At 51.5% G+C, this 22,416-nt stretch overlaps 1 protein-coding gene across 2 annotated transcripts in view; it reads left to right on the forward strand.

The window, feature by feature from the left end:
* The first annotated feature begins 9,824 nt into the window (after positions 1–9,824).
* The window catches only part of Rassf5 (Ras association domain family member 5), a 65,621-nt gene continuing 53,029 nt past the window's right edge, over positions 9,825–22,416 (forward strand). For both annotated transcript variants that reach the window (XM_038349862.2, XM_038349864.1), the window contains exon 1: positions 9,825–10,291. In XM_038349862.2, the coding sequence (XP_038205790.1) occupies positions 9,850–10,291 (442 nt within the window). In that variant the 5' untranslated portion in view covers positions 9,825–9,849. The remainder of the gene's footprint in view (positions 10,292–22,416) is intronic.

The raw sequence follows: 22,416 nt of genomic DNA on the forward strand, positions 1-22,416 counted from the left end.
GGTGCTTGAAACCAACTGCTGGTACTTTGAGGAGCTTCCTTTTGCCTTCCCTCCCTGAGGCACCCTGTGGTTCTAAGAAACAGCTGGTCAGTATCAACAGGTAGCCACGCCATCTGGACAGATGTGGGAACCCAGAGTCCCGAGGACACAGCAGGCGTACACCTTCGGAAATGGAATAAATGTACCACTTTCTCTGTCCCCCCACCCCCGCAGCTATCATACCCAGCCCAGAAGGGGTGGGAAACCCTGAGGTCTGGGTGGGGACCTCTCCGCAGAAGCATTGGGAAGTGGAACAGAGAGCTCATTTCCTGGTCCTGCCTTTCCTTCAGTGGGTTCTGACTTTAGGGACAAACTCAGGAAAGATGGCCTCTCCCTAAGAGGTCTCCATTTCTTGCCCTGTCATTTAGGGGCCCACATAGGGAACCTGGACCTGGGTGAGAAAGTTTGGCTTTCCTTTTACTCCCATCCAAGGTGCCTACCATCTAAGCACCTGCTATTTCCCCCAGTCCTCATCAGTGTTCACAGTCCACGCCGTGTCTAAAATGTTTGCGGTCCACCATAGGGCTTTCCTTTATGTAGAATAGAAGCTAGAGACACCCGGGGAAAACACTTCAGTTTGTGCAAACGTAGGCTTTCCTGTCCAGCTTCCCTTTAGCCAGTAGGGCAAGGAGAGACAGGTGCACAGGAAGCCCCACTGTGTGCTCCGAAGCATCAAGCCAGCACAGTGATTGGCCCCAGATGATCCTATCTCCATGAGCATCTCCCTGCCCATGAAGGGTCTTCCCCTAATGTCCCATCAGGGCCAGAAGCAGGGGAGACCGAGTCCTAGATGTGATGCCTATAGGAAGAGTCACCCAGGGAGAGAAGCCAGAGCCTAACTGCTTAGATCACATCTGTTCTTCGTGTATGTCCTCTGAGCCGTAAGCCTGTGGACTCTAGGTCTATGGCCTCGAGGGGTAGATGCTGCCCTGATGGCCCCAGCACCAAGGCACTTCTAGCATGCTCTCTGGAGTGAATTCAGGCCAGCTTCTGCTCCCCAGTGCCCCAACAGGGAAGTCCCACAGGGGGTTTTCCCCGGCAGCTCAGACCACACGTGTTTGGTGGAGTGCAGCGAAAGAGCCAGAGGATCCCTCAGGGCCAGATGCAGATGTTTGGGAGGTACCAACCCAGCGTCTGATCTGAGCATGCCTACAAGCTGGGGAATATCCTCAGAGGCTTCAGTTGACCATGATGGCCAGGCTGCTGATGTGATTTCTAGGTCCATTTCAGAAGAGTGTAGGTGGCTACAACCCATGACCAGAGGCATCTATAAAACCCTCAGATGTCTGAAGACCCCAACTTCTCCCTCTGTTCCCCACATCAGTTCCTTAGTGTGGAAAGAATCCATTCAGTCCATCAGGTGGGGAGCAGGAATGCCAAGTTCTTGCTGGGTACTGGAGCCACCAGGGTGACAAGGACACTGTGACTGGCACTAAGGAGCTGGGCTCTGGGGGATGGCAGGCGTATGACAGAATCTCATGGCCCTCAGTTGGTGTTGTGACTGGAACGCACAGCTCAGCTCAGGTATAGCAGGAGTTACCCTCCTTGCAGGCTGGAGGTGTGTCACTTGGGAGCAGGTGACCCAAAGTGGAATCTTAGTAAGCAAGTGAGAGACTTGGAATGTGCCAAGCAAAAGCACAGGTACGTGTTTCTGCGTTCCTAAGGCTGAAGTAGGAAGTTTGGGAAGGGAGGAGCCAGCCCCAAAGGTCAGACCTGGGACATGGGCTTTGTTCTAAGGAACCAGACAGGTTTTAAGTCAAGTCCAACTGGTATTAAAAGTTAGCATTCTTCAGTGCCAGTGTGAAGGGTGAAAAGCCATGGCAGAAACAGCCATGGTAGAGACTTCCTTGAAGTGCTGTGTTCTCTGGACTCCCTCCTCAGGTCCTACCTCACTGGCTCTGAGGCCCCTGTGACAGGAAGCAGAGGTTAAGCACAGGGCTAAGGTTGAGTGAGGGGCTCAGATCTTTGCAGGCCCTATTCCATTTGGATGTATCTTCCATCCTCTGAGAATGGACTGGCCCAAGTTACAGTACTACCTGAGAGAGTGCAGGGCAGTCTTGGTTTCTCAGGCCAGGGTACAGGCAGCTCTGGGCAGGGGGAGGAACTGGAGCTTCCTTCCATGCCTTGGTGCTGTTGGGCTGGGTAGCAGGTCTTTAGACTCCATGGTTTGCCCTTGGAGCCTGGTTTCTGGGCCCCACCCAGCATCTGGATCCAAGTGGTGGTAGAGAAGGGTGTGACCCAGGAATTTGCATTGCTGATGTGCTTCTTCGGTGAGGCAGGGTTTATGACAACCTGGGGATGGCCCCTGGACTGGACACCTCTCCCTGCTTCTCCGGGACAGATGGACCCAGGAGAGCCAGTCTAAGGCAGGATGGCCCTCCTCGATGGCCTGGCCTCCCTCCTTCAGCATCTACCTTTTGCTTTCCCCCCTCCGCGGCTCCTCTCTTCGGCACAGGTGCACTAATGGAGGCTGCACCGAGTGGCTTGGAAAGATACTTCAGCAGTTTCCTTCCTGTTTCAAAATTCAGCGTTTTGTTGTTTGTTTTGAGATGGAGTCTGGACAGCCTAGATGAGACTGAAGCTATGCCACCAGGCTGTGATGAGACCCCATAACCACGGCAACTCTTAAAGGAAAGCCTTTAATTTGAAAGCTCACTTACAGTTTCAGGGCATTAGTCAGTCCATCCTCATCTTGACTGGGAGCATGGTGGCAAGCATAGCGCAGGAGCAGTCATGAGAGCTTTGCATCCTGATCCCCAGGTGGGGTGGGGGATGGGACTGGTTTGGGCTTTTGAGATCTCCAAGCCAACCCCCATGGCACACTTCCTCTAACAAGGTCACGCCCACTCTAACAAGGCCACACCTCCTCTAACTAGGCCACACCTCCTAATCGCTCACAGTAAACCTATGAGTCTGGGGGCTGTTCTCACTCAAACCACCATGGTGAGCAGCCCTAGTGGGAGAGGTTATGGTCTGGGCTAGGATGATCCAAAGGTACTCTATGTTCCTAGGCTGACCACTTAGAATAGCTGCCATTTAAAGCCTTCATTTTCCATACTTCCCTCACCAGAGAGAGGAAGGGAGGAGGCAGGAAACTTGGGAGGGAGGGAAGGAAAGAGAAAGAAGGGAGAAAAGGAGGGGGGAGATGAAGAGGAGTGTGGGAGTGGCAGAGAAAGGGGGACATACTGAGGGGAGCAGGAACAGAGGAAGGAGTCGGTGGTGGGTAGAGGGGGGCTGAGGTGGGGTAGGGACAGCCCATGATGTCACCCCAGGCTGAGGCTCGCAGCCACCATGCCAAGCCCGCGAGCTGGCCTAGTCCTGGAATATAAGTGCTTGTGGCTGACAGCCTCCCCTTTGGTTGAGGGATAAAGGCTGCTGACAAATCTGGAATATCTGAGTTTTTCCGGGGCAGGGGAAAAAAGCATGTGTGTGCACACAAGCCAACCTTATCACAAGCTTGGCAGTGGCGTGGGGTGGAAAAACCGCATGTTTGACATGCAGATGGAGGTGCCATGGAACTGGTTTCCCAGCCTAGTGACACACTTTTCAGGAGTACCCCCTACACTCACCCTTTTCTCCCTAAGTACTGTCCAGGACAGAGAAAATTCCCTTGTGAGGACAGGCATTTGGTGTCATGCTTGGTGGAAGGACAGAACCCACTGCACACCCCTGCCAGCTCTCCTCTGAGCTCTGATCACACACAAAATAAGCAAATAATTTTAAAGCCATGCCTGAGAATGGACATAGCGCTTGTCTGGCCCCAGTCCTGGCCAGTCAGATGCATCTGAACACAGCAAATTCACTACAGTGCCCAGCACCTTGGAGGATGTACACAAGGTATCGAGTCCCCTCCTGTTTCCCCCAGCTCTGAAGGTGTTGGGGTGCCTTCCATTCTCCCTAGAGCATCAGTCCATGCTCTCTCTGGGCACAGGGTCCATGGCTTTAAAAACAAACAAACAAACAAACAAACAAACAAACAAACAAAAAACCATGTCTTATCAGACATTGGTTGTGAGCCTAGAACTGAGCTCTCTGCACTGGACACAAGCACCTCCTATTGGCCCTGCATAGAGAAGGGGGTCAAGAAAGATCAACAAGACCCAAGGGAGGAAGGCAAATCCCAAAGGTCACCTGCAGCTCCCATTAGGATGAGGTGACAGTGGAGGTACGGATGGAGTGACGGTTGGATGGCCCTGGGATGCAGGACCTGACAGTAGGACCTAACCAAGGAAGTTGAGTGATGTCACATCACAAAGGAGAGAAACCTAGATCCGGGTTCTGACTAATCCGACTGCGCCTATGGTCAGATCAGAGCTGCAGTCACTGCCCCGCCCACCCCAGCAGGAAGGGCAGAGGCCAATACGTAGATTAGAGTGTTTGGGAATCCAGATGGGGCCACTGTCGGTAGTCACATGATCCTGCACCTCGGGTTTCTAATCTGAAAATTAGGAACACTGGTCATTTCACATCCTACAAGTGGCCGTCACAGATCCGTTACTCTCTTGCAGCGTGCGGGGTCACCCACTCCCACTGAAAATGGCAAGCAAGACCTTCTTCCTCGTAGAGCCTGCACGTCCTGTGCGGTGTGTAGCCCAAGAAGGCAGGAAGAAGGAAGCCAAGGGCATTTCCTTCAAATGTTGTAGGGTGTACACAGTTTTACCTGCCACTGCTTTGGACCCATTTTCTGTGGTCCATGGGTATATTAATCAAAATCTCATAAAATATACACCAATGGCCAGGCAGTGGTGGCACATGCCTTTAATAGCAGCACTTGGGAAGTAAAGGCAGGTGGATCTCTGTGTGTGTGTGTGTGTATACACACACACACACACACACACATATATATATATATATATATATATATATATATATATATATATATATACATATTGTATATATGCCAATGGTCAGGCATCTTGCTGGTAGAGCCTGGGAATGTTTGAGTTTGGGATGAATGTTTCAGGGCCATTGTGTCTGCTGTCCCCTTAGCCTGGAACATTGTTGCTCATGGGCACAGGCTTTTCTCTAGTTAGATTTAAGTGAATCTAGGAAAGGTCTTTTCTGTCTAACTCAGTGGTTCTCAACCTGTGGGTATCAATCCCCAAAGACTATTGGAAATCACAAGTGTTTACATTACAATTCATAACAATGGCAAAATAACAGCTATGAAACAAAAGTAAATTTTTTTTTGTTTTTGTTTGTTAAGACAGGGTTTCTCTGTGTAGCCCTAGCTGTCCTGGAACTTGCTCTGTAGACCAGGCTGGCCTCGAGTTCAGAATTCAGAGATCCACCTGCTTCTGACTCCCTAGTGCTGGGATTAAAGATGTCTGTCGCCACCACCAGACACAGTGAAAATAATTTTATGGCTGGGCAAGCCTCCTCACCATCTGTCTCCTAAAAATGCTGTGTTTGTTTTCAAAGCACTAAAGACCTGACGCACATATTACACCTATGTGGGTTTACTGTGGGCCTCTTCCACTAAAGGCAAGCTTGATGAATATGTGTCTCTCACTGTCAGACTGTGGGGGCCTGGACAAGCACAGTGGAGCTTAGAGGAACACGTGGTAGAAGAAACTCCCGGAGACTGCAGTGGTTGTCAGTGACAACTGCCAGCTGCCCCCAGCTCCTCTCCACCTCTGAGCCCATAGTGAGCTTGCACTACTGGTTCTCCTAGTATAGGGTGGTCTGTGACTTGTGAATGGAAGTGACCAGCACTTTAAAATGTCAGTGAAGATCATCAAGGCTTTCTTGATTTCCTTCTGGTATGTAACTGGCCATATCAGATATGGTTTCTGGGATCTGCATTGCGTCCCTGACATCCTGCCCAGGACATGCAGTATGAGTGAGAAAGGAGTCTCTATGGTTTAAATGCGGCGAAATATGGGGCTTATTTGTTACTGCAACATAATTTAACTTGTCCTGACTGACAGTAATCCTATGTACAACTGTCAAAGCCGGATAAAGCCAGTGTCCCCTTCAGAAAACCAGGCCATGTCTGCCCTTCCCCCTTCCTTTCCTGCTGGAGATGGGGGTGGGTTGAGAGATCGTCTTAAAATAACTCACTTAGTAGGGGAAACAGCATGTTTTGGGACCACCTCCAAAGTGGCCCCACACACTGACCACACTCAAATTTGCCGCAATCCTCCCCTTTGGTCAAAAATGAAAAGCGGCATGTTCTCTCTGTAGAATGAGTCACAGCTGGGGAAAGTGACCAACTCCGAGCCAAGACAATCTGCTAAGGAGAAAAACTTCCCACTAGATGCTCCAGCAGGCATGGTGAAACCTTGCAGCATGGCGGCTAAGGACAACATAAAAAAATGCTGCTGCCCAGGCACCCAACACCCCAGGTGATGTCCCTCCACTGGGACTAGAGGGTGTTTTGTCTTCACTTCTTCCCTGGAGGAGCCAGAGGAGGAGAAGGGAGGGAGAGGCAGAGGGAGAGGGAGAAGAAGAATAGGGAGAGAGAGGGGGGAGAGTGTGTGTTGTGTAAGGAGAGGTTCTTTTAGGGCAGGAGGGGACTGGTTGGGAAAGGCTGAGGAGGTGACTCTCACACCTACTGGGGTTGGGGGACAGCCACCACCCTACCTTGACCTCAATGTTTTCTCTCAGGGAGATGAATCTTAAGATAAACTTGATAAAGTTTTGGGTGGGTCACATGAAGTTACACTATCTCCACTTTATTTGGCTCCATACCATTTTCCCATCAGTTCTGAAAGCAGCCATCACTACTCCACCAAATCAGAGCCACAGGAAAACAAAACCAGAGTACTTTCTGTGTAGCCCAACAGCTGGAAGGCTGCACTCCTGGCTGCCCCAGCTGGAAGACTACACACCTCACTGTCTGCCCCAGCTGGAAGGCTGCACACCTGACTGTTCTAGCTGAGAAGGCTAACACCTTACTGCTCCAGCTGAGAAGGCTGTACACCTGACTGTCCCAGCTGAGAAGGCTGCACACCTGACTGTCCCAGCTGAGATGGCTGCACACCTGACTGTCCCAGCTGGAAGGCTAACACCTTACTGCTCCAGCTGAGAAGGCTGTACACCTGACTGTCCCAGCTGAGATGGCTGCACACCTGACTGTCCCAGCTGGAAGGCTGCACACCTGACTGCCCCAGCTGAAATGGCTGCACACCTGACTGTCCCAGCTGAGACAGCTGCACACCTGACTGTCCCAGCTGGAAGGCTGTACACCTGACTGACTGTCCCAGCTGAGACAGCTGCACACCTGACTGTCCCAGCTGGAAGGCTACACACCTGACTGCCCCAGCCAGTCTCAGTCATTCACAGGCAACCCTGATGCCCACCCCCAGGAGCTTTCCCAGCCAGGGAATCAAGGTTAATCCTAAAGGGCACTTGGAGGGCCTGGGCGTGGGGAGGACAGAGATGATGGTCACTAGCAATTATTCATAAAGTATTTCAAATGGTCTTCTAATGCTGCATTTGTTACTAGAGTCCTGTTACTTACACACCAAACTGTCACCCAGAACTCTGTCCCAGATCTCACCCAGGACACGGCACCCCTGAAAGGGACAAGCTTCAAACCTTGTGGAGAAGGATGGATGACACAGAGTGGGAAGGAGCCAATATTCACATGCAGTGCGGGTCCTCCAAGAACCCCGAGAGGTGCTTGCAGAAGCACTGGAGGGGAGGAATACCATAAAGGCAGGGTAGACTCCCCTTTCACACATGCAGAGAAAGTGTCAAGGAATACCCCTGCTGGGTTCTCTCAGTCACAACCAACCATCCTGATCCTGGGGTATGGGACAGAGGAATCCCCTTCGGCCGCTGCTGAGGCCCTGGAGCAGCAGTTCTGAGTGGACCATCAGGACCGGCACTATGCTGGAAGTTGCTAGAAACAAAGGTCTTCTATCCCACTATCAACACAGGAACTTGGGTGCAGCCAGCAAACTCTGATTTAACGAGCCCTCTAGGGTTGGCTGACCTCCAAAGTTTGAAGCACCGATGTAGAGAGAGCAAGGGTGGAGGAGTGGAGTAGGGGCCACCGTGTCCCACTTTCCCCATCATTGCTCCCCCACTTTGTAGTCCTCCAATCATTCTTTCCACTACCCAGGAAGCAGTGCCTTCCGCTACCAACTCGGAAGGGAGAGGACTCTGATTACCACCCCGGAGTCGGGGGTGGGGTTGGGGGGGGGCGTGTGGAGCAAGGAAGGCTGGGAATTCCCTGGCCACTGGACTTTTAGGAATTGCCTGAAAATTACTTTCAAGGGGAAAAGCGAAAGTGAGGATTCCCCAACCAGACACTAGGGGGACACCCATCTCTGGCCTGGAAAGAACCCTGAGGATTAAGATGTAGAAGAATTTATAGACAATTCCAGGTCTGGTTTCAGAATCCCCCCACACTCCATACACACACACACACACACACACACACACACACACACACACACCACTGCCTCCATTCTCCAACCTGAGGATGCTCGTCTCTTTTATAAAGTAGCTTAATGTGCACGAGAACTTATGCATTTTAAGCCATGCCTGTGTTTCTATGACACCCAGTACCTGCTAAGTGTATGTGAATCATTGCTATTCAGTATTGACTAATGAATAAGAAGAAAAGTGTGTACGTGTTAGGTAAGACACTTTTTTCCCCGAATATTTCTTTCTATTAGTGGTTTGTCGAAACTCAAAATGCAGATTTTTTTGGGGGGGGGGATATGGGGTGTTGATTCTGTTTCCAAAGTTTGTTTCTTTCTGGTGATTGCCGCTAAATTAATCAAATCAAACCTGATTTAAGGGGAAAAGTGTGAGCCCTAAGTCAGAACCATCCGAACTGGAAAAATCAATGGCTCCTGCAGCTACAAAAACAGACCGCAGAGGGCCCAGGACCACTGCTAGCCTATATAGCACGACACAGATTCAAATACCCAAGCGGCCTACAGCCCCGCTTGCTCTCTCTCCGTTGAGATGGGACTGTGGGCAGACCTGTTAGTCATTACCACTACTTAATTGTCAAGACCCAATATGCTTGGTCGTTTGTTCAAGAATTAGGACTTTCAAGATGGTGGCGGCAGAACCTTAAACCACACAGAAGCCTATGGCGCAGTCCTCGGTGCTGGTGGGAAGCGGACTTCTCCACCCCACTCCCAACCCCCACTCAGGTGAACCTTCCATACCAGGAGTAAAGCAGATGTTTAGGGGATTGGCGAGTCCGCAACGATTACACCAGCAGCCAAGGAGAGATTTAATTCGGGAGGAAAGCTCCTTCCCTCCCATGGGGCACAGAGAGTTCTCACGATCACTCATCACCAAGGATCATCCAGGATCACCAATCACCGTAACACCAGTCTTCCAGGAGGGTGGCAGCCTACGTCTCAGGGGTTCAAAGGGAGAGCCAATCTTCCCACCGCCAGCTCAGAGCGTCCGCGGTGCGTCTTACTGACCCACTGCGGGGCTCCGGGGGCGGCTGACAGCCGTGGACTAGCTCCGGCCCCCAGGTCCTACCAGGGTTTCAGAGCCCTCCCCTCCCACCTGCTCCCGACCCTACCAGGGTTTGGGCGTGGAAGGCGCCAGGAGGGGACCAGGCAGGGCTAGAGGCGGGGACCCAGAAACCGCCCCCTCCCGCGCCTCGCAAAGCTTCTCGGATGCTCCGATCTTCACTGCCCAGGTCGCGGAGTCGCCCCTAAATCCACGCGGCTCGGGCCCGCAGTCACGCGTGTTGCCCTTCCGGCCTCTCCGAGGGCCCCGCCCCGCCCCGCCCGCGGGTTGCGGGCCCTTTAAAGGCGCGCGCGCCCGGAGCCGCCCCTTCTGTCGGCCAAGCTCCGGAGCGGCGGCCGCTGGCGGGCATTGACCATGGCGTCCCCTGCCATCGGACAGCGTCCCTACCCGCTTCTCCTAGACCCCGAGCCGCCGCGGTATCTGCAGAGCTTAGGTGGCACCGAGCCGCCGTCGCCCGCCCGGCCGCGCCGCTGCATCCCCGCGACCCTGGTCCCCGCGTCCGGGGCGTCAGAGGGGCGCAGCGGCCGAAGGGCTGCCCGGGGGGACCCCGAGCCCACGCCCCGAGACTGCCGACCCGCTCGCCCTGTCCGGCCCGGTCTGCAGCAGAGACTGCGGCGGCGGCCTGGCTCGCATCGACCCCGCGACGTGCGGAGCATCTTCGAGCAGCCACAGGATCCTCGCGTCCTGACCGAGAGAGGCGAGGGGCACCGTTTCGCGGAACTGGCACTGCGGGGCGGCCCGGGCTGGTGTGACCTGTGCGGACGAGAGGTGCTGCGGCAGGCACTGCGCTGCGCTAGTGAGTGAGGGCAGGGCAAGGGAGGTGCACGGGGTGAAGGGCTGTGAGCCTGGGAGAGGAGGCCATTGCCTTTTCTGACCAACCCGAACTTTAGGCAGGTAACCTTTGGAGACAGCTGCTGTCCGCTGCCTCGTATCCTTAGTGGCTGCCCACTAACCATATGTGGTTATGCTGTACAGTTGCGCACCTTCAGACGGGTTCCAGCCTTCTCCCCGATGCCTGCAGGCAAGCTTGTTTGCAGGTTGGGATTGGTGGCTCGCCACAAGGTCATTCAGTTGTCTTCCACACACCCTCTTTTTTCTTTAGTTGTATTTTTTTTTTAATTGGGTAGTGATATTGATGGCGAACTGAGTATTTGACTCTTACTTATTAGGGTTATGGGGAAATGGCTTGTTAGTCACCTCTGGCAAAAAGCTCTGGTTCTTCCTCCTGGTTGGCACAGAAAGCCTGGTTAGGCTTTGAATGGAAACAGGCTGTGAGGCTGGAAGATGCCAAGGTCACCTGCACCTGAGGCCCCTTCTACCTTCCACACCTGGCTCCTTCACCCCTTAGACTCCGCTTCAGTGTGTGACTGAGTCCTGCCGCCTCTTCCTTCTCCTGGGCCCCTGCACCGATCTTCCAGTCTAAGTGACTCAGCTCCCTGCTTAGGCATCCCCGGGCCTTTCTCAGTCCTGGCTGAAACACTGGGCACTAGTGTAAAGAGTTTCTGAGTGAATCTGCACTCTTTTCAGGGCTTATTCTTGACTCTCCCCGATGGTGAGAATGGTGTATTCCTTAACTATTCCTTTAGTTCCTCCCAACCCATGTGTCTGTCTGCTGTTGCCGAGGATGCTCGTAGCCATGCGTTTATGTAGCTAATTTAAAAATGCGAAGCACACAGCACAATGGCAGTCTCCAGCAATCATCTGTGGACATGGATTATGGTTGTTATCACATGTGCTGGTAAAGGCCCTTCTCCTACCATAGCAGGCTGTGCCTCCCTCAGATTGCATCGCTGGACAGCAGCAGCTAGCCCAAGCACACAGTCTACAGCAGCTCCCTCTCAGCCGCTGCCAGAAGTGAGGGAAAGGGGACCGTGGATGCTGCTCTTGCCAACATGAGCATTCTGTTGAGGTGTCTGCCCAGGAGCTAGCTGGGTGTGTAGAGTACTGAGCCTGTGCCATGTGTGGACTGACTGCTTTCCCATGTCAATGCTTCTGAATCCAGTGCATTACCTTCAGACTTGCTTCCAGCATTTTCTGCCTCCATGTTCCTGGGTGCCGCGCAGATCCAGCTAACACTGTACACAGGGAAAGAGGCAGCCCCTTCACTGTAATGGATTCACTTACGCTCAAATTCCAGAAGCCGAATTGTCTGTGGTGAATGTGCTTGTAATTCTTGCTCGTGTTCAGACCTTGAGGGACCGTCCATTCTACGCTGTTTGTGGTATTCCTCTGGTTGGCAATAATGATGTGCCGGCGGGTTTCTGTGTGGGGCTCTATCCGTGAAGTAGTCCATGACTAAATGAGCATCCCCGTACCACATTAGAATTGTTTATTTCCCTTGCTCAGCCCCTAAATCATTCCCACCAGTTGGAAAATAGGGACCACAGGCAAGGCCTCTGACCTGCAAACTATGGAGGTCCTTTTGTTTTCTTGGGCTCCTGTGGCCCCTGCATGGTTGGTTTTGTACCAGCCATAGATGCCTGACCACTAGAGAGGCAGCAGAACCAGAGTCAAGAAGCCATAGAAAGGATTCTCTGTTTGTTGTTTTTAATATTTAACTAACTGTGAGTGTTCGGCTGACCAGAAGCAAGTTGTGAAATTTTTGGTGTGCAGGGCAGACTCTCTAGGCATCTGGCGTCCAGCTGAGGTCTGGTACTCTGAGATGGTTGGTTTTGCTTGGTTTCCATTTTGAAAAGTGCAGGTCAGAAAAGAGACTTCTAAAAGGTAATCCTGGAGCCGGGGAACTGGCAAATCAAGCATGAGGACCTGAACTTGATCCCTAGAACCCACGTGAGAAAATAAAGGCAGGCTTGGTAGCACATGCTTGTAATCTCAGTGCTGGGCAGGGGGTGGAGACAGGCAGATTTCTGGGCCTTGCTGGCCAGCCAGTCTTGCCTGTGTGCATACACACACACACACACACACACATACACACACACACACACACACACACACACACACACACACCTCAAACTGGAACCAAAGTACTGGCTTTGAATCCAAACTGCCACATAGTCTCTATGTGACCCCATGAATCTGTGTGCTGCCCTCATTTGTCTTTAAAAAGTGGGGGTTATGAGCTTATCTACTGCATCGTGTTAATGTGAGAATTCAGTGTATTAATCATATACGTGTACATTGATTATAAAAGTGGTTGGCAGGATGCACAATGGACATCTAATTAGATATAAATGTTACTATTATCTCCTCCCATTTTAAGAGCTTTAATGGCTAGCTGGGGCTCACTATACCTCATAAGCCTTGAGTTCAGTTTTCAAGCTTTGCTTGGTTGTTGAGTTGAAAGGGCAGAGTGGATGGTATATCTTGGAAATTCGGGTATGAAGTGTCCTCTAGAAATGACATCCCTGACTAGCATTTCAGGTGGAAGTCAGCTGTGATTAAACCCACAATCCTGTGGCTGAGACTCTCGTGTGCCTGCATTAGAGGTCTCTTTCTGAGTAGCACTTGCAATCAGCAGGGCGCCATGCCTGGTTTCCTTAAGTGATGGTCGGAAATGGATACTTGACCCCACTGTTAAGAGTCAGAGGGCAGCAGGGCTCTGACTGATACCTGTCTGTTCAGGGGGCTGGTGCTGGCTGGGAACCTGTTGGTAAATTAGCTTTCAATAAGAGAACTTATAGAGAATTGCCTTGCCTTGCTTAAGCTTAGTCCCACTTCAAAGTCTGTAGTAGTGCTGGTTAACACTGGATTAGCCTACAGGAGAGTTCAGAGCTAATGCTAACTCTTAGGATAAGTCTGAGGACTGGGGGTTGGGCGGTGGTGGCGCACACCTTTACTCCCAGCACTTAGGAGGCAGAGGCAGGTGGATCTCTGAGTTCGAGGCCAGCCTGGTCTACAAGAGCTAGTTCCAGGATAGGTACCAAAGCTACAGAGAAAGAGTCTTGAAAAACAAACAAACAAATAAACAAATAAATAAATAAGTCTGAGGCCTGGAAAGACTGCTTGGTTGATAAATGGCTTGCCAAGCAAGCATAGGATATGAGTTCAGGTCCCCAGCACTCACGTAAAAAGCTACCCCCAAAGTGTTTTCCTGCATGCCAGTACCAAGGAGGCAGCTTGCTGGCTAGCCATTTTATAGCTGTATGGATAAACTCTAGGGTCAATAAGAGACCCTGCCATAAAAATAAAATGGTGAAATTGGGGAAGAGACTCTGTGTTGACCTTTGGCTTCCAAACACACCCACAACAAATGTGTAACACAAACACACGCAAAATCAAATTTCTTAGCTAGAGAAAGAAATCCAGTGGGCTTGGTACAAATATGCACGGAGGACAACGGCAGAGGCGAGAGGTCGCCGAACCCCAATGCTTTGTTTTTGGGTGGGGCGGTGATGTTTAGATGCTAACTCCAGCATTCCCAGAGAACAGTCAGCAGCAAATAACCTGGGAATTTCTCCAGCTGCTTCTTGCCCTTTCTTGTGTAGAAGGCACGTAAAGGTGGCCTCCTGCCATTTGTCTTGTTTGAGTGGGTGTGTGAACCATCCTGGGCCAGGGAATGGGGCTAGCGTTTGGAGAAACTAAGTCTGATCCTCAGCCAGGGAGAAGAGACTTCAGGTGCAAGCTGTTGATGCATGGGTACCCCAAATTGGCTCCAGGAAAGAGTCCCTCTGAAGGGGCAGTTATTCAGAGCCAGGAGTACAAAGTGATTGGAAAGATGGGGGTCTCCCCGGAGCTCAGTCCCCTAACGCCCCCTCTAGTGATAGACTTTGATTACAGTGTGAGAATCTCACACTTGCTGCCAGATTCCTAGGGAGGAGCTTTGTGACTTTATTCTTGAGAGCTGTCTTGAGGGTGCTTATTCCTCTCGTTCCTCCTGCTGTATTAATGGCTGGGCTTAACTAGATCCTCTATGGGATTGGAGCTGCCCAGGTGGAAGCTCATGGATTCCTTTAGGAGTTCTTTGCAAGAAAACTGCTAGGACCCTGGCTTTTGCCACTTCCACCCCATCCCCTCCCTACTGTGACAGACAAAGGTCTTCATAGAGAGCATCTTGGCAAGTGCCCTTTGTTGTGCTGCTGGTGGTCTCTGTGTTTACGCTGGGCACTTGGGGGATGTTTGCCCAGGGCACTGGGCAGTGCTGGAGTACTAGCTTGTGTTTTCCTTAGCTTGTGTTTCCTTAGCTTGTGTTTCCCATATTTTGTTTGGGAAGCTGAGAAAATTAGGCACTAGAATTGATGTTTTGTTGTCAAAGATGACACAGAAACACCCAGCTTTTTCTCCTGGCTCTGATTAAAGTCTTCTTATGAGAGACCTTTTGGAGTGCATGTTAAAAGACAGGGAAAGGGCAAGGACAGTATCTGTACCCTCCAGTCCTGCATCCCTAGTTTTCCTTTCTTCCCTTCCCATTTTCTCAAAAGCTGAAAGTGAAGGGGTTAAATGCGGGCCAGTTCCAACCCCCATTCATCAGAGCATGAAATTTTATGATTATGGAGTATGGGGGCTTGAATCCCAGGTATAGTCAAAAATGATTAATGCCACTTGTCTACAGCCTAATTAGACTTGGTAATGAATGTGTGTGTGTTCGTCTGCCGAAGCTGTGACTTATTAGATGGCAGGGAATTGATGAGGTCTGAGGCTGGGATCCTTCCCTTTCTCTGAGCTCACTATTGAATCAGCCAGTGCCAAACTTGGCAGGTTAGCCCTGAGTGACAAGGAAAACAACCTCAGCCAGCCCAAAGGCTTGTGCCCGGCTGGCAGAGTGAATCCTATTCCAGGGAGTCTGGTCAGGCTCAGGCCGGGCCAGCCGAGGTCTGGGCATACACACAGGACAGACAGTTCATGGTGTCAGCAGTGCCTCTGCTCGGAAGAGCCTCATTTCCATGCTTGCTGCCACATTCATCCTCAAAATAACCTCATGAAGCTGGAATGTGGGATGCCTCTGCCAAGCACTCACCTGCCTGGGGCTTTCTTGGCCAGCCTGCTAGCTGGCACCTCTCAGGTAGAGCTACTTGTGACAGCCCTGCAAGGCTTTGAGGCCATCTTAGGCCCTCAACACGTTTCCCCACTTTGGACCCAGAGTCCAGCATCTCTATCATAGGCAGCCACCAGGCATGGCTAGGTAGCACGTGTGTCCCGCCCTCTCCCAGGGACCTCTCTGGCTCGCCATACTCACCCCTCAGTTTCCCATAGAGGGTGGCTGCTTGCCTCTCTTGCCCTCCCTGGGGTATTATTAAGGCTGGTGATGGACCTATAAACATCTCAAGCCCTTCCTGTCCGCATTCCAGAGATGGCAGGGCGAGGGTTCTTTAGTAGTTGTGGGTGCGCAAGGCATGTAAACACCCTGGTCCTCCTGTTCCTGTTCCTGGCTTTAGTCAGTGCCAGGCGCCTCTTCCCAGCTGACAGATCCTAGTCTGTGAGGCTGCAGGCAACCTCTGCCCTCCCAGATGCGTGGTCTTGCTGGGGCCTCTGCTGTCTGGAGCTATCCACCCCTCCCGCAGGGTTCTGTTCCAGCTCTCCCATACTGGGTCAGGAAGTGCTGGCAGCAGCTGACTCTGCAGAGGCTAGCCCTGACTGCAGAGATGGTTTTATATTTAGTCATATTCGGGTTTTTTCCAGGCGTGCTGGCAAGCTTCTCTCCCCATGTTCTCAGTAGGAGCATGGGTTGAGAGGGGTGCGCAGAGCCAGACTCGGGACTTTGGGGAGAGGAGGAGGAGGCAAGGCTATGACGTCAGGCTCGGCACAGGCTACTTTCCCCGGGGGCACTGGTTTGGTAAAAAGAAATTCTGTGCTGGGAATAGTCCTGTGTGCCTTGCCCCAAGGTCAAGGGTATCTTATGTCAGACCTGTGGCAGCGGTAGGTGGGTCTTCTCTGAAGCACACACGACGCTGAGGGGACATGGGCAGGGCCTGCTGGACTTCACGACCTCATCGTGGTGTGTTCATTGGCAGAAGTGGCCAACATGTCTGTGCTGGGCCTGTTCTAGCCTGCTCGCAGTTCCCGGGATAGAGTAAGTCCATGAGATACATCCACTGGGAAATCTGAAGTTGTATCTTTTTGCACTTTAGTGGGGAAAGAAGAAAGTGCATTGAGGTGCCTCTCGAGTCCACGGCACATACTCAGTGTGGAATGAGGGGTCCTGGCTGAGGGGCCTGGGTGACCGCTGGAGGTTGAAGAGTCACGTGATTTCTTCAGGATACCACCACTATACCCACTGCCTGACTACCGTCGAGGACATGAGGTGGCACAAGGTGGCATTGCGCAGAGGGCTTGTCAGAGGGTGATGGTCGACGTTTAGATTGCTCATTCCCATGTGACACTGGACAGGTAGGCAGTGGCTAAGTATGACACTCACCTGTGAACACAAGAGGCTAGGTCATATTTACTCTTTGGTAGAAGACCTCTGTGCCACCTTCTGCCACCCGCAACTCTGTTTGCTGAATAGACACATTTCCAGGTCTCCAGTGGCTATTGCTAGGGGAAATTGAAAGCTTGGAGCTGGAGAGACGGCTCAGCATGTAAACAGTTTGCCCTGCAAGCATGGCGATCAGAGCTGATCCCTAGAACCCACTTAAAAAGTCAGGCATGGGGACGCACATTTGTGGGGGTTTTCTAAGATTTATTTGTTTATGTATTTGATGCACACTAATGCTCTGTCTTCATACACACCAGGAGAGGGCATCAGATCTCATTACAGATTGTTGCGAGCCACCATGTTGTTGCTGGGAATTGAACTCAGGACCTCTGGAAGAGAGGCTCATGCTCTTAACTGCTGAGCCATCTCCCCGGCCCCCAGGTGACACACATTTGTAACCCCAGCACTGTGGGGGACAGAGAAAGGCAGATTCCTGGAGATGGCTGGCCAGCTAGCCAAGCCTGATTAGCGAACCCCAGGCCCTGGTGTGAGACCCTGCCTCAAAAACAAGTCGATGACTCTGAAGGAATGATACCCAAAGTTGTTCTTTGGCTTCTACGCTCGTGCCCCTGTGTACACAGAAACATGGACACTCATCTATGTGTACACACACAAACACACACGTGAAGAAAAGGAAATGAAAACTGATCTTACATGGACCTTGATGGAATAGATTCATCAAAGGCAGGTCTAAGAGCAGAGCAGTGTTGTCTGTGGTTTTTAAAACATTCTTTGGAAGGGTTGGGGAGACCGCTTGCCGATCGTGTGTAGTTAGATGGTTTCTCATCACTGTGATGGCGGCACCGCAGTGCACACCTGGAAACCAAGAGCCCTGCTAAAGAAGGACAGCTTAGCTCCTTGCAGGGTTTTCTGGCGCATGCCTGCCCTGGGACAGTGTCGTCACTGAGTTTGCTGAACCGTGTTGTGATTCGTTCTGTGAACATATGAAAATGGAAGCACTCACCTCTCATAGAGAGAATGGCCGAGAAGTCCAGAGCGGAGAGGACTTGAATCGCATCTGGCTGTGTCTGAAGCCTGTCATGTTCAGCCTGTGTTGGGGCCTGTGCTCTGCTGTGAGGTGGGCAGGACTGACTTAACCGTGGCTGTCACAGATGCATGTAGAGACATCCCAGTCTGGAAAGTCGAGTGGCTTCTATGGGATGATCCAGAATCTAACACAGCATTCTGCCTTCTGAACTAGCATCATTGGGCACTAAGATTCTTAAGTCTGTGTCAATGAATGTTGAAATGTTCAAAACACTATTACTAGTAATAGCTAAGGGGTTAAGAAATAACGAGGGTGAACCATGTGCAAGCTGCAATTTCCATCAGCGCCAGGTAGTTGAGAGTTGCCTGTACACAGCCTGTCTTCCCCTTCAGTTCCTAAGATGGTCTTTATCGTGTGCAAATCACAAGATTGTTAGATACCAGAGTAGAAGAAATGAGTATCCTTCCACTCTCAGCATACCTGTGGCAATAGGTGTGCATGTGTGTGAGTATGAACACACATAGGTGTGTGCATGGGGGGTATGGACACACATAGGCGTGTGCATGGGGGGTATGGACACATATAGGCGTGTGCATGGGGGGTATGGACACATATAGGCGTGTGCACGAGTAGGTATGGACACACATAGGCATGTGCACAGGTTGGCATAGACACACATAGGTATGTGCATGGGGTGGGTATGGACCCACAGGCACCTTTTTTGTGTGTTGTGGCTGTTACAGTTTATGGCACAGACGAGCCAGTAACCAAAGTGACATTAAGCAAACCGAATCTTAGGGGAGCCAGCCAAGGGAGAGAAGGGCTGGATGAGGACCAGAAAGTAACCAGGTTTGTTATGCAGACCTCTGGCTAGAACCCTCCGTAGTGGGGCTACCACCCACCTACTTTCCTCATTCACTTGGATGTGTTTTCCATCCAGGGCCAGAAGAGGCTGGCGGTTTGGCGGTTTCTGTTGTAATAATTATGTCCTTTCTGCGACAGTGGAAAGTATTAAAAACTCGGGAAGCCTTTGTACGGCCTCACCAAAGCCACAGATCCTGCTGTAACTTGAGCACAGAGTGCTCTCACGGAATGTCTGCTCTAGTGATGAGTGTCCGGAAAGCAGTCTGTTTTTATATCAGTAGGCGTTTGAGGGCCGACTCTCTCCTACCCCAAACCTGTAAGATGGTGAAGACTATTGTTTCAGCTCTGTTCACCCTTTGCTGGATGTCTTTTCAGAATGGAGAGAGATCCTCAGCCTAAGCTTGGACATTAGGGCCAGCAAGAGGTCATCACAGATCTAGAGGACAACGCTTGTGTGAGCCCTAGATTTCATCCCGAACTCTGAAAAACAACCAAACAAAACCCCCAAACAAAACAACACTCAGTGCTGAGAAGAGGGAAGTGAAGGGCCCATCCTAGAGCGAGTGGGAGGGATGCCCCCTTTTATGCATATTAAGGCTCTCCCAGCCTCAGGTGCCCTCCTTTCCTAGGGCAGCTGTGGGAATGCTGCTCTCACCTGGGCTGGGCTGCATCAGTTCTTAGAGGCTCTGGGCAGAGTCTCAGAGGGCCAGAGGCCTCGGCACCACCTCTTGGTTGATGGTTCCAAGTGTCATCTTGGGACCTGAACTCACTGCCCTTTTCTGCTACAGAGACTTCTTGACCAGCTAACAGGCCACCCAAACAAACTAGAGACACCCCGGTCTTCCTGAGGAAGTGTAGGAGAGAAAGGATCCATGTCCAGGCCTGAGGAAGGACGGCCCTACAAAGGGGAAGTGCCAATTAAAGTAAGTCTTAGTACACACCATCCAAATACTGGCTAACCCCTCTGATGCTTTCTGAGAAAGTTCTTAAAACCCAGTTTCCCGAATATCACAGAAGAGCCACCTCTCTTTGTGGCTGCATAGAGTGATTTATCCCTGACATGTAACAGACATATTTAGCCCCTTCCACATATCTGTGCACATCAGGACTTGATGCTGTCTCAGGACAGCAGAAGAAGGGCAACCCTTCCCCACAAGTTTTCGTGCTGATACATGCTGGACGTAAGAAGACTCGACTCAAGGAATGCTTATTCCTTGCTGGTCTTCCCTTTAAGAAGGGAGAAAGATAAATTGTCCTCAAAATATACAAAATTGTTGAATTTTCTGTATTATTCCTCAAGCCATACAAAAACAACAAAAGAAAAGCCAGGCGGTGGTGGCGCACGCCTTTAATCCCAGCACTCGGGAGGCAGAGGCAGGCGGATCTCTGTTCGAGTTCAAGACCAGCCTGGTCTACAAGAGCTAGTTCCAGGATAGGCTTCAAAGCTACAGAGAAACCCTGTCTCGAAAAACCAAAAAAAAAAAAAAAAAAAAAAAGAACAGAATGAGGCCCACTTCAGAAGGGGAGCATAGACTCTCAGAGCACAGCAGACCAAAACAAAATGAGCGTACAGCCACGAGGAGACAGGAAACAGTTTGTTTGTCTTAACCAACAAGCTCAAAATCTGTGAAACAAAACTTCTTGAAGTTAATAAAGCCTGATTTCAGAGCCCATGTATGTTAGTCAAATATTCTACCACTGAGCCACACTTGTGGCCCCAGTAAGACAGGGTCTTACGTAATTGCCTAGGTTGGACTTGAACTTGGGTCCTCCTTCCCCAGCCTCCAGAGTAGCTGGGATTACAGGCATGAGGCAGCGTGTTTCTATAGTAAATGAGTACTTGCAGCCACACGCTACCGTTGCTTCTGTGCTGAGTACAGAGACTCTCTAGGACACGTGGGTGGGACAGACCCTCCTAGCTGGACCTCTGTGAGGAGGGCAGGAGATGGGCAGCCTCTAAGGTTCAGAGTTGACATATTCTTTGAGTGGTCAGAGAATATGGCCTTGGCCTGTGCAATGCTATTTGACAAAGAGGTTGAGCCAGGGCTTGATAGTTGCTTGGGACTCTGGGACTCTCGTAGGGGACATCTGAAGTCCAGTGCCTGCCACCTGGCCTAGCACAAGGTGACCGTGGTGATTCCACCAGTCTTCTGGGGTTCATGTTCTCTGACTAAAGGACAAGTCCTCTTTCCCTGGCTCTGGCTGGGGAGGCTGGGTCTCTGGGCAGCCGGAGGGTGGGTCCAGTGGCCTTCCCAGAAGGTACCAGCTCTCTGACTTGGCCTGGACAGAAGGATCTTCAGACACTCTCCCATGAGGCTCGCTACTCTTGGATCAGAGTCGGAGATATCCTGGGAGCCCCATTTTTAGGCCTAGGAGACATCTCTGTCCTTAAGTGGGAGATGGTTATTTTCTCCTTTGCTTCCCCACCCTCTGTACCCCACAGGATCACGTCGTCTTTCTGCCCGTCTCTCTCCTCTTCCCAGGTATCTGGTCTAAGATAAATGCTCTGACCTCCTCAAAGCCACATAGCTTTCTCACTGCCCCTCCCCCCACTCTGCTGAGCGATATGAATTCAGCAATATGAATTAGCTTTGGGCTGTCCCTCGGGAGCCCGATATTCAGCTGGTAAAGCATTATTAACCCACCACCCCCAAAGCAATCCATTAATGAGGCTCCTAGGCTGGGCACGCGGTATGAGGTAACAGATGACTTTGGTCGTTGGCTGGAACTTTGAAGACATTGATTTTTTTCAGACTCACAGGCATGAGTGAGGAGTGAGGCTGGGGCAAGCTCTCCTCCAGTCTGTTTGGCGGGGGCACTTTTATCTTATCTAGCTAAAAGCCCAGGAATAGAAAGTTTTCCATTGGAGGAGGTGGCGGGGACAGGATCTAGCTGAGGAGGAGGAGACATCCCTGAGGTCTCAGGTGCCTGTACTGGTCACAGGAAGCCTAAAGTTCTCCGAAGGGCCAGTGACTCCCTGTCTTGGCACCCTCCCTTGATTGCAGGCCCAGAGAAGAGCTATCGAGAGTGCTATCGATCGGCAGACATCTTAGGATGAGGGAGGGCCCAGATGAGGAGGTGGTGGCCGCCTGCTTCAGTACGGTCGCTGTGTGTCTCCAGCGGCTCTTCCAAAGGCTCCCGAGGAGCCAGGAGCTGTCAGAAAAGCTCCAGACCCCACAGAGGCTCTGCAGCAAAACCCTGGCTCATGGTAGGTCCCTGCTCCTCCGTCTGGAGACACTCCAGACCAGAGGGGAATGGGTAGTCCGGCTCCCAGGTGTCTGCCTAATGGCTCTTTCTCACGGTAAAGGAATATGGGATCCTTCAGGCAGCCAGGCCCTTAGTAGAGAGCTCAGCAGCATTTCTTGGTCCCCCAGACTCCACAGAGAACAAGATTTGGGTGCCGTCAACTTGCCTGATTGAAGAGCAGCTGTACCAGATGGGCACAGTCATCCTGGGTCAGAGGACCTGTTTGAGCTGTAGGTTTTAATAGGACTGTGAATTAGGACTGAGTAGTCTTTGCAATCTGGCATCCTGATCCAGTAGAACCCAGTGCCTAAGGGGGCTGCTGCCGTCCATTCTGCCTTCTTGTAGCTTGTAGGGCACCAGACTTTGTGAAGCTGACTGAAGAGCTGGGGGTAGCAATGGCTCCTAGGCGAGTGTCCCACCAGCATAGGTAGGGAAAGTGTGAGTGGTGTGC

This window comes from Arvicola amphibius, chromosome 12, assembly GCF_903992535.2.
Source record: "Arvicola amphibius chromosome 12, mArvAmp1.2, whole genome shotgun sequence".
In the NCBI taxonomy this organism is placed as follows: Eukaryota; Metazoa; Chordata; class Mammalia; order Rodentia; family Cricetidae; genus Arvicola; species Arvicola amphibius.